The following is an 11216-nucleotide window of genomic DNA, read 5'->3' as shown; positions in this document are numbered from 1 at the left end:
AGCTTTTTTCATAATTTTATAAATCAAAATGTGACTGTTTCTAATTTTTCCAATCCAGTTTTTCAAAAATAAAATTGAGAATTCATACTTTTTTAATATTGTAATCGCAACATATAAGCGAATAATCACAATATACCTAAATTCAAAATTCGTGGTATTATAGAGTATTTTTATACTAAAATTTGTGCTTTATGTCACAATACACAATAACTGACTATTTTGTTTCAATTAACGATTTAATTTTATTGAAAAATTGGTTACGATTAATTGAATCGAACAATCGATTATTCGACAATATAATTGCTAGAATTTTAAGTTAAAATAACACGGGAAATAAATTATTATGGCACTAACAAGCAGTAAATCTTGGAAACTAAACTAATGATAAAAGGCTTGAATATTCTGCATTTTACACTGTAACACTCAAAATAGTTCGCGTCCCTTAAGTATTTCAATTTTCATTCATAATTAAATGGTTACTGTTTTAGATACCAACCGTCTGTAATAATGACTCCGAAAGTGAAGAGGAATGAATTGAAGTGGACAACGCAAGGCACTTCCACACAAGCCAGTACAAAACCAACCAGATATTCAGACGTCTTTGTTCAACGCGTAAAGCTATACATTTGTAGACGCCAAGCATTGCAAGCTAACAAAAACTCTTGATAAAAATGGATAATTTTTCATTCTCACATGTGAAAGGTAATAATAAAATTTTTTTTAGTGTCGCTAAAATTTAGTTGAAATTTAGGAAAGGAAAAATAAAGAGCCAGGAAAGAACATCATTAAAGTTGAAATGGATAAAATGTACTTTACTTTACTTAATTAAAACAATGGTAAACCGTCAGGCATGTCAATGATAATCAATGTATGGACCGACATTAATCTAAACAGCAAGATTAACATTACTTCACTTGGCCTATTAAAAAATCAGTGCGACAACTGGGGTGTTTAAAATAAAGGAAGAAGCGCAACTGACTACATCTCTGATGTACTAATGGAGTTGTTAAAAAACTTTTATATCGCCAAAAGTCAGATTACGGCAGTTATGACAGACAATGATGCGAATATGGTGAAAGCGATACCCACAAACATTGGAAAATACCGTCATACTCAAGTTTCGCTCCCACTTTGAATTTAGTTAGCGCGATTGCCTTGGAAGTGTATTCTGTTTAATTATCCAATGCCGTACAATTTTAGTTTGGTTGAAGTGCAGCGGAAAAGCAAAAGCAGCTGTCTGCTGGAAGCTTCTACCAGTCAGATAAGGGCAACTATTAATTGTGAACGCCAGCAAATAATAATAATAATATAAAGGATTTGACGGCAGTTTCAGAAATAGATTAAAGGTTTGGATGTAGAATTTGTTCTATGGTCCCACCACAAGACGATGGCACAAAAACTTCGTAAGAATGATGATCAAATTCAAGGCTGCCTAAACTTTTCCTTAAATGCTCCAATGTTGGAGCTTAAACGCAACGTCGCTAATACCTGGGAGAAGATGCGATTATTATAAATACATATGTACATATCCAAAGTTATACAGTATTGCCTGCCAATATTTTCTTATTGGCACTTCGGTAGAGGGTCTTGTTCCAAGGCGGGAACTAGTAAGTTACTAGTAGTAACACCGTGCTACTGCCACTGAAAAAAGAAACCGAATAATGATTATTGTAATGTATGTATTTGTAATTGTTGTTAGTACAATTTGCATTGCACATGTCCAACTATAAAATAATTGCTCTGTAAAGTAAATACAAAAAAAAAAACATTTGAATAAATCGATTATTTTCAATTATTTCTCGATCTCTACTTATATAATTCAATAATCGGTTAATGAGTTTTTTTGCCATCACTACAATTGTTATTTTTACATTCATAATCATACATAACCGAACACACACTTCATATATAATTGATATCTACGATGGAATAAACATAAAAACAAGGCAGTTGTATCATCGCAAGCTTGTGATTAATTCATATTTATAACAATATCACTATATCGATAACATATTGATTCGATATATCAACACGTTGCCTTGGCTTGTTACAACATACATCTTTGTGTACTTTGTAGGAAAACAGATTTTAGAATGCCTCGCATTTTGTTGTTATCAATTAAAACTATAATTGGCAATTTGGAAAACCTTTTTGCCATGGTCAAGGGATCGCCACCGGCACTGGCGATGATTATGAGTGACCGTAATAACCCAACTACACAGACATTTAGTCTCAAAGATGTGATTGGAGATGGTTTTCTTTGGGCTGTTCCCAAGCATCGTCGCAGCGTGGAAAAACGTTTAAATCGCAAATTTGGATTTCCCGAGTATGTTTGGAAGCCACTTAAGGAAAAGAGAAACCTGCGCTCTTGTCTGAAATGCGGACATGAGCATGAATTGGGAGTTCTATGTTGTAAGTTCTACACATCGAATATATCAATTGTGGCAACTCAATATCACAAATAACATTCAATAGCCTTTTGCTACGACATAGTGCGCAAAGAGACGCATCAGATGCAGGAGAAAATCCAGGAGAGTCTTGGTGTGGCTCCCATCGATCAAGAGGTAGTTGTATTGTACGATGGAGAAAACGACCTGTCTCCGGAGGCCCTCAAAGGCAGCAGAGTCGTGGAAATACAAAAACCACGACCCATGTGGTTCACAAAAAACTTATTGCAGAAGTCCATTCAACAATCTGCAGACACTAAAGAAGTTAAGCCTTCAGATTTAGGATAAGCTACTGCGGCTATATATGAAATTAATAAAAAACAATTGTAAATTTGGTTAGCAATAGGCGGCATTTGTATTTTGTTTGAATTGCCGTGAAACTGCTTGCTTCAAGAACCCGTTGTTGAAATCCAATGCACTCATTGGCTTTTTACCTTCTATACGCATCTGAGTCACTTCAATCGCAGTGCCTTGAGCACAGCCAATGATTAAAGACTTCAGCCCACGGTGGAAAACGAAATGACTTGGAAGCAAAAACCTTGGTAAATTTAGCTGTGCTTGAGACTTAGGCTTTCTCACATTAAGCAGTTGTACTTGCTTATCCAGAAAACTTGTCGTTAAGCACTTAAATCCATAAAGAGCTCGATACCTAGCGTATATCTCCATTGAATTTTGTTCTGGCCACTCGATCTCTGTAATGCGCGATGTTATCTTTGGAGCTACAAAAAAGTGAGCATTACATAAGCAATACAATTTTGTTATTATCGCAACCCTACCATAAGTTGCAAGCGCTCCGTCCTGCGGTGTTGCTTTGGCTATTCGTTCCCTCACATTATTAACTGTATCCAGAAGCAGTTCGGCTCCCAACTGCGCCAAGGACGAATGAAGCTCTGGCATATGAATGTCAGCTCCAATGGCCATTTCACGCTGCGCCAAAATCTGGAAAATTGTTCTGTAGGCTTATGTTGATATACACATATATATATTGTCATTTGCTAAAACGGGCATTATCTTACGTCGCCAATGTCGAAATGATGTGGTTGTATGTTCATAATGGACACTCCCGTTTTCCTGTCACCATTCATAATGGCGTAGATTATTGGAGCTGCACCTCGCCAACGAGGAAGTAAGCTAGCATGGACATTTATGATCCCGCTGGAGAAAGCATTTATAATATGCACTGGTATCAGATGGCCAAAGGAAACAACAACGCCAAGTTCGTAGGAGGCACAAAGTTTCGGAGTAATCGGCCATTGGTATAATGCTAAATTTTCATGCTCACAATATTTACGCACGCAGTTCGCAGGATTTTTGAAGGAAGTGACAACACCAATGTCGACATTATTTTGATGCAGTTTTTGCAGGCTGGGCAATGAAAAATTGTCGGTTCCGAAAAATAACACTTTTGGTGATTGACAGCAGACTGCGTTGAAACGTATTTGGTTGAATTGCGAAATTTTTCTTTGAAACGTCTTATGATTAAGTAAACATCTTCCATTCATATCGACAGCTGGTAATCACAGACTTTCGTGACTATAAGTATTACGACAGCTGATACTCGTCCGTCGATAGGTTTGCAAACTTGAAATGCAACTCTGAAAATACATATGTATGCAATATTTCAGCGATATTTTAATGGTATTATAACTCTTCGCCAACATGGAATATATGTAATAGGCAGAAGGGGACAGTTTACATCATCGCCAATACAAGAGACAATAAGAAATAGAGCTATAATTTTTATTTCACAGCACTTATTATTTTTGGAGGCAGATCAAGCTAATTTAGATTTGAAATTGAAAAAAAAAAAACGAATAGCTAGCAAAAAAACATACATTGGGGTTATGATTTTATTATAGTTGGGTAGCGGGTATCAGGCACACTTGACAATACATTTTTTGTTATTCTTATTAATCTTATGCCCCGTTTGCACAGCCACTCACTTCTTTCACATTCGATCAAGTCACGTTTTGGCGTTTCAACAGCATCAGCAATTTCTTAGTGTGGCCGCACTGATATATGTACACCAGCTGTTCAAATGTTAACAAAAGTTAGCCAATAATTTAAAAAACTACGTTAATTTGTCAAATGGAAAACATTTAAATTTCAATATTTAGACGAAATGGAGAAATTTCTAATGGAAGATAGCCCATTGCCAATAAGTAGAATTTCTGGCGACAATATAATATTTACATAAATACATTTACCTTTTACTTTTCACACATTCGTTGATATATGCATGTGTTTTTTGTACAGACCTCAATGGCTACAAATTTTTATCCCACAATTCAAAAATATTCCTTCGTAAATGCCGCTCCACGAGATTACCGCAGATTTGTTTTAAAAAGCAAAATACATTTTTTATTTCTATTTTCATATTTTGGCGCACTCAATTATCAGCTGTTGGTTGGGTGGTGAGCTCTTTTTCCTTGTCACATCGATAAAGTAACGCGTGATTACTCAAAATGTGTTTTCGATATTTCTACGTTCGTTAACGATATTTTCACAAAACTCACGAAGGTAAAAAATTTTGTATAGGTTTTTATATAGGAAGAATGACCAAAAAACTCGATTTTTCTCGGTTCTTTTCCGTTCAGTACGAATGTAACGTTCGGTCCATGTAAAAACCCATTAGAAAAAAACTCAGTTTTTCTACGTTCACGAGCTACAAGTATTGATAACGAACATAGAAATATCGAACACAAAACCGAGGTTTGTTGGTGCAGTGGAAATAGGCTATGAAGTACAAGGCATACAAGTGCTGTTAAATATGTGCGTCAAGATAGCTCCGCAACTTTAGCGTCACATATCGATAAAAAAATATCGGCTAAAAAAAACTTTTTATTTTCGTCTTTTTACGTGGTATTTAAACTAAAATTAAAAAAGTTTGAATGCAAAACAATAGAAAATTAAATTATCTTTCTATTAAATCCATGTTCGTCAAATTTCATGCAGTATTTATGCACTAAAATCGTGATTGAAAAATTGGGGGAGCAACATTTTTGCAAATATCTCGGCTTTGACGAGTTGTCGGCCAAATCGGCTTATAACAAGTTATAGAGTATTGTCTTATAAATATACCCTCAAAAATTCATAATTTTAAAACTTTTCGTTTTTGAGATATTTGAGAAAAAGTACGATAACCTCAGCTCCAGCCCCATACAAAATGAGCACAAAAAATCAATGCTACCGATTAATGACCGTAACTTTTTGACTTTCTTGTCGGCCATAGCGCACATTATACTTTCGTAGATACAACTATAAGGAAGATATATAGCAATTTTGGTTGCAATCCAATTTTCTGTTTTTGAGAAAATTGACCTTTTCTAACCCGCAAAAACAAGTTCATTTCGCAGGTGCATCAAATCACTGGAACCAGCGTGGAACCAGTCAGTGTTAAATAACACCATTTGGACTTTGGCGGGACTTCAAATACTTGCAGAAAATAACTAAATGAAACAAATATTACTATAATTTAAAATTACATTTAAATACTCTATTTATATATATATTACTTTGTTATAATTAATAAATATACGCAATTAAATATTCTTATTTAAATCGTAATTTTGCAGTTTACTTGATCACTGTTAGCGGCAAAACTTTATGTTAACGCTATCATCAAATTATTCTTAATATTTGCAGAACTTATAGGCCATGTCGCGCTATTTCATTCTATTCGAATCAAATAGATAAATATTTTGCTTTTGTTTTATTCAAATCGGTTAAGCCGTTTTCGAGAAAATTCAATTTTGTGATTATTGCGAAAATTACAAATAAATTTCAATTTGGCATGGCAACGCTTAACATCTGCGAAGCTAGTAAAAGTTAGCGTCGAATTTTTGTTTTGCAGATTTTTCAACATTTTGACTATGTACATAATTGGTCAATACTTTAAAAATAGATAATTAACATATGTATCATTTCCCAATATATACTACATAGCAAATTATCATAGTTTCCGAGAAAATTCAAAATAACATCTACATTTTCGATTATACGCTCTCCTAGACTTTGTCTGAGAAGGCGCGCATTGTTATAATATAAACATAAAAATTCGAATGCTTTGCAATTTGTTTTATTCAAATCGTGATTTTCCTTTTCGAGAAAATCGCATTTTAGTAGAATAGTACACATTTTTGAATTTTTGCGCAATACCTAAAGTAGTCAAAGCGTTGCCAAATTTAAAAAATGGCGATCATGTACATACCTATTTATCATATTTATTACCCATATATATCCCCAACTTATTGGCCATGTCGCGCTATTTCATTCTATTCGAATCAAATAGATAAATATTTTGCTTTTGTTTTATTCAAATCGGTTAAGCCGTTTTCGAGAAAATTCAATTTTTGTGATTATTGCGAAAATTACAAATAAATTTCAATTTGGCATGGCAACGCTTAACATCTGCGAAGCTAGTAAAAGTTAGCGTCGAATTTTTGTTTTGCAGATTTTTCAACATTTTGACTATGTACATAATTGGTCAATACTTTAAAAAATAGATAATTAACATATGTATCATTTCCCAATATATACTACATAGCAAATTATCATAGTTTCCGAGAAAATTCAAAATAACATCTACATTTTTCGATTATACGCTCTCCTAGACTTTGTCTGAGAAGGCGCGCATTGTTATAATATAAACATAAAAAATTCGAATGCTTTGCAATTTGTTTTATTCAAATCGTGATTTTCCTTTTCGAGAAAATCGCATTTTAGTAGAATAGTACACATTTTTGAATTTTGCGCAATACCTAAAGTAGTCAAAGCGTTGCCAAATTTAAAAAATGGCAATCATGTACATACCTATTTATCATATTTATTACCCATATATATCCCCAACTTATTGGCCATGTCGCGCTATTTCATTCTATTCGAATCAAATAGATAAATATTTTGCTTTTGTTTTATTCAAATCGGTTAAGCCGTTTTCGAGAAAATTCAATTCTTCTTGTGATTATTGCCAAAATAATATTACCATGGTGGCAACACGTGTTACGGCCGAAAGTTGGGCCACCCTTTATGAACTTGGTGGCAACTCTGGAACATAACTATCTACCCAGCAGAACTGGAGGTGTCGATTGGCCATGGGTAAGTACTTACCTCGCCGATCACTACATGGGTACATTTCATACAAAAACGGAAATTAAAGAACGCGTTGCTAGGTGCCACTTTGTAAGTAGTGGTGGTCTGCTAGTATGTGCTTATTTCCCCAGCAATGAACTAGCGCTCAGAACTGCAGGGCAATCATTTTGAATAATTATAAAACTATGAACATATGTATATTAGAGCATAATTGAAGAGCTATATTATGACTGCAACTCTTCTGAATATATATATATATATATATATATATATATATATATATAACAACTTTAACTCAATACCATTATGAAAGAAAAAACACAAATGAAAATTTTGTTTTCGAAATATTTGTCTATAATTGAAAAATGTTTAAAAATATATGTATATATATACGCTAACTTTTTACTAGCTTCGCAGATGTTAAGCGTTGCCATGCCAAATTGAAATTTATTTGTAATTTTCGCAATAATCACAAAAATTGAATTTTCTCGAAAACGGCTTAACCGATTTGAATAAAACAAAAAGCAAAATATTTATCTATTTGATTCGAATAGAATGAAATAGCGCGACATGGCCAATAAGTTGGGGATATATATGGGTAATAAATATGATAAATAGGTATGTACATGATTGCCATTTTTTTAAATTTGGCAACGCTTTGACTACTTTAGGTATTGCGCAAAAATTCAAAAATGTGTACTATTCTACTAAAATGCGATTTTCTCGAAAAGGAAAATCACGATTTGAATAAAACAAATTGCAAAGCATTCGAATTTTTTATGTTTATATTATAACAATGCGCGCCTTCTCAGACAAAGTCTAGGAGAGCGTATAATCGAAAAATGTAGATGTTATTTTGAATTTTCTCGGAAACTATGATAATTTGCTATGTAGTATATATTGGGAAATGATACATATGTTAATTATCTATTTTTAAAGTATTGACCAATTATGTACATAGTCAAAATGTTGAAAAATCTGCAAAACAAAAATTCGACGCTAACTTTTTACTAGCTTCGCAGATGTTAAGCGTTGCCATGCCAAATTGAAATTTATTTGTAATTTTCGCAATAATCACAAAAATTGAATTTTCTCGAAAACGGCTTAACCGATTTGAATAAAACAAAAGCAAAATATTTATCTATTTGATTCGAATAGAATGAAATAGCGCGACATGGCCTATAAGTTCTGCAAATATTAAGAATAATTTGATGATAGCGTTAACATAAAGTTTTGCCGCTAACAGTGATCAAGTAAACTGCAAAATTACGATTTAAATAAGAATATTTAATTGCGTATATTTATTAATTATAACAAAGTAATATATATATAAATAGAGTATTTAAATGTAATTTTAAATTATAGTAATATTTGTTTCATTTAGTTATTTTCTGCAAGTATTTGAAGTCCCGCCAAAGTCCAAATGGTGTTATTTAACACTGACTGGTTCCACGCTGGTTCCAGTGATTTGATGCACCTGCGAAATGAACTTGTTTTTGCGGGTTAGGAAAAGGTCAATTTTCTCAAAAACAGAAAATTGGATTGCAACCAAAATTGCTATATATCTTCCTTATAGTTGTATCTACGAAAGTATAATGTGCGCTATGGCCGACAAGAAAGTCAAAAAAAAGTTACGGTCATTAATCGGTAGCATTGATTTTTTGTGCTCATTTTGTATGGGGCTGGAGCTGAGGTTATCGTACTTTTTCTCAAATATCTCAAAAACGAAAAGTTTTAAAATTATGAATTTTTGAGGGTATATTTATAAAACAATACTCTATAACTTGTTATAAGCCGATTTGGCCGACAACTCGTCAAAGCCGAGATATTTGCAAAAATGTTGCTACCCCAATTTTTCAATCACGATTTTAGTGCATAAATACTGCATGAAATTTGACGAACATGGATTTAATAGAAAGATAATTTAATTTTCTATTGTTTTGCATTTAAACTTTTTTTAATTTTAGTTTAAATATCACGTAAAAAGACGAAAATAAAAAGTTTTTTTTAGCCGATATTTTTTTTATCGATATGTGACGCTAAAGTTGCGGAGCTATCTTGACGCACATCTGTTAAATTGGTGTCTCAACAAACATATCGATCAATATCGATAGCAGGCATTTGTCACTGCACATTAAAAAAAATGAAAACACGGAATAGATAAAATATTAAAAAAAGTAAATTATCATTACGATAAATTTGAAAAATTTTAATGTCGAGAATGGACTCAAATACTGACAAAGGCACATCAGGACGCACAGCAAGCTCCAGTTCGACGAATAACGACAAAATGAATTACGCATTACAAGTAGCGCTCCAAACAATGAAAGAACGGTGCATACAGTTGCAGCGTCAGGTGTCAGTTATAGAGGATGAGAATCAGCGCCTGCGGGACGGGAACACGCATGAAAAGGCGTTGACAAATAAGATAACCCAGGTTAAAGTTGAAGACAATAGTGATGACGCTGTATCATTGCGTTGTCAAGTGAATGAACTGCTACGACAGAAGGAGAAACTTGAGCATCAAATAAATATGGTGTCTGATGAAAATCGCAAATTGTGGTCGCGTCTATCGAAAATATCGAAAGATAATTACCAAACACAATTGCCAAAAGAGGATGATATTGGAACAGTTAATGCTTCTATGGGCTCCAATCACAATCTAAATTTAATTCGCTCCAAAACATTTACTCAGCACTCACCAAATCCACACTTGCGGAAGAAGGTGATATCAGAAAGGAGCTTTGAGGATATTACGTTGGCTGGTTTTGATACTGGCGAAGAGCTAGCCTATGCGTATGGACTGCAAGTGAATGATGCCATCAGTGATCCAGATGCCAATATCGATGCGAGAAAATGCATGGAGGGATTACAGGACTTGCGTCGTGAAGCCATGAAGCAGCAACAAACGCTTAACGTAGTATATACTCAGCTGGAAAGTCGTTTTGGTAAGCCAATGATTTGTGCTTAACTATCAAATTAATGCAGTTCACTTTTACTCCATCCTCTTCAAGCTCTTCGTCCTTGCCCTGACTGTGCGAAAAACTCTGCAATCAAACCGGAAATGGCCGATAAGAGCTTAGAAACGGAAGAGAGACTGACCACCGATCTAAAGGCATATCACTGTGAAAATTCCACAAGCAGCCAATTGCATTACACCTTCACTGGTCACCCAACCATATCACAAGGATCCTTGCCCCGCTCTAATATATTGCAAGAAAAACTGAAGGCGGATGTCATAGATAAAACTTGCCCAATGTGCGGCAAGTTGTACTCTAGCCAAGTGCCTTTCAAGGCATTTCAGGAACACGTCGAAATGCACTTCATTGATGATACACCAGACGCAGATGCCAGCGTGGATCGGCAGTTCGAGTTTATTTCTCATGCTGTTGGCGATTTTTGATCCAACAACCTGTTCTATTTTACCACATACATTTAATGACAATAGCTAAGAGCAAACTGATCCATAAATTTTAAGGTTCAAAAACAGTGTCACAGGTAATACAATTTCAAAAGTAAATATATATTTTAAAAAATTTTTAATTCTTTTGGTAGGTTAGGGTTATATTAAAAAAGAAAAGGAAAATAAAATTCGTCATGTAATCACAATACATTTCAAGAAAACAAAAGTATTGATTTAGCTTATCTTATAAATATTGTGTATACACATTTTTAACG

General features: G+C 33.9%; 3 protein-coding genes and 1 long non-coding RNA gene across 8 annotated transcripts; 3 read left to right on the top strand and 1 right to left on the bottom strand.

Annotated features, from left to right (window-relative positions):
- Positions 1–53: 53 nt before the first annotated feature.
- LOC132784696 (uncharacterized) lies at positions 54–1795 on the top strand. 3 transcript variants are annotated; one of them, XR_009632278.1, is made up of 3 exons: positions 217–431; positions 489–702; positions 752–1795. It is a non-coding gene; the product is annotated as an uncharacterized LOC132784696 (long non-coding RNA). The 3 variants fall into 3 exon arrangements; XR_009632277.1 differs by having other exon boundaries at positions 54–416; positions 489–1795; XR_009632276.1 differs by having other exon boundaries at positions 54–431; positions 489–1795.
- Positions 1796–1867: 72 nt separating this feature from the next.
- Positions 1868–2790, top strand: LOC132784695 (large ribosomal subunit protein bL32m). Its single transcript, XM_060790478.1, has 2 exons — positions 1868–2412; positions 2476–2790. The coding sequence occupies exons 1-2, from the start codon at positions 2094–2096 to the stop codon at positions 2733–2735; spliced, it is 579 nt and encodes a 192-aa protein (XP_060646461.1). The 5' UTR covers positions 1868–2093; the 3' UTR covers positions 2736–2790.
- On the bottom strand, positions 2759–4454 carry LOC132784693 (methionyl-tRNA formyltransferase, mitochondrial). Of its 3 annotated transcripts, none has more exons than XM_060790476.1 (4): positions 4391–4454; positions 3464–4042; positions 3224–3386; positions 2761–3166 (listed from the first exon to the last, which is right to left on the bottom strand). In XM_060790476.1, the coding sequence occupies exons 2-4, from the start codon at positions 3947–3949 to the stop codon at positions 2784–2786; spliced, it is 1032 nt and encodes a 343-aa protein (XP_060646459.1). In that variant the 5' UTR covers positions 3950–4042; positions 4391–4454; the 3' UTR covers positions 2761–2783. The 3 variants fall into 3 exon arrangements, with proteins under 3 accessions (XP_060646460.1, XP_060646459.1, XP_060646458.1); XM_060790475.1 differs by lacking the exon at positions 4391–4454 and adding an exon at positions 4283–4377; XM_060790477.1 differs by lacking the exon at positions 4391–4454 and having other exon boundaries at positions 2759–3166; positions 3224–3399; positions 3464–3553.
- A 5189-nt stretch (positions 4455–9643) lies between these two features.
- LOC132785885 (protein spindle-F) lies at positions 9644–11121 on the top strand. Its single transcript, XM_060792187.1, has 2 exons — positions 9644–10486; positions 10553–11121. Exons 1-2 carry the CDS (start codon positions 9751–9753, stop codon positions 10939–10941), a joined length of 1125 nt encoding a protein of 374 aa, XP_060648170.1. The 5' UTR covers positions 9644–9750; the 3' UTR covers positions 10942–11121.
- Positions 11122–11216: the final 95 nt, after the last annotated feature.

The sequence above is a fragment of the Drosophila nasuta genome, chromosome 2R (genome assembly GCF_023558535.2).
Source record: "Drosophila nasuta strain 15112-1781.00 chromosome 2R, ASM2355853v1, whole genome shotgun sequence".
In the NCBI taxonomy this organism is placed as follows: Eukaryota; Metazoa; Arthropoda; class Insecta; order Diptera; family Drosophilidae; genus Drosophila; species Drosophila nasuta.
The sequence above is the reverse complement of the archived record's forward strand: the minus strand, read 5'-3'. Positions and strand labels throughout refer to the sequence as shown.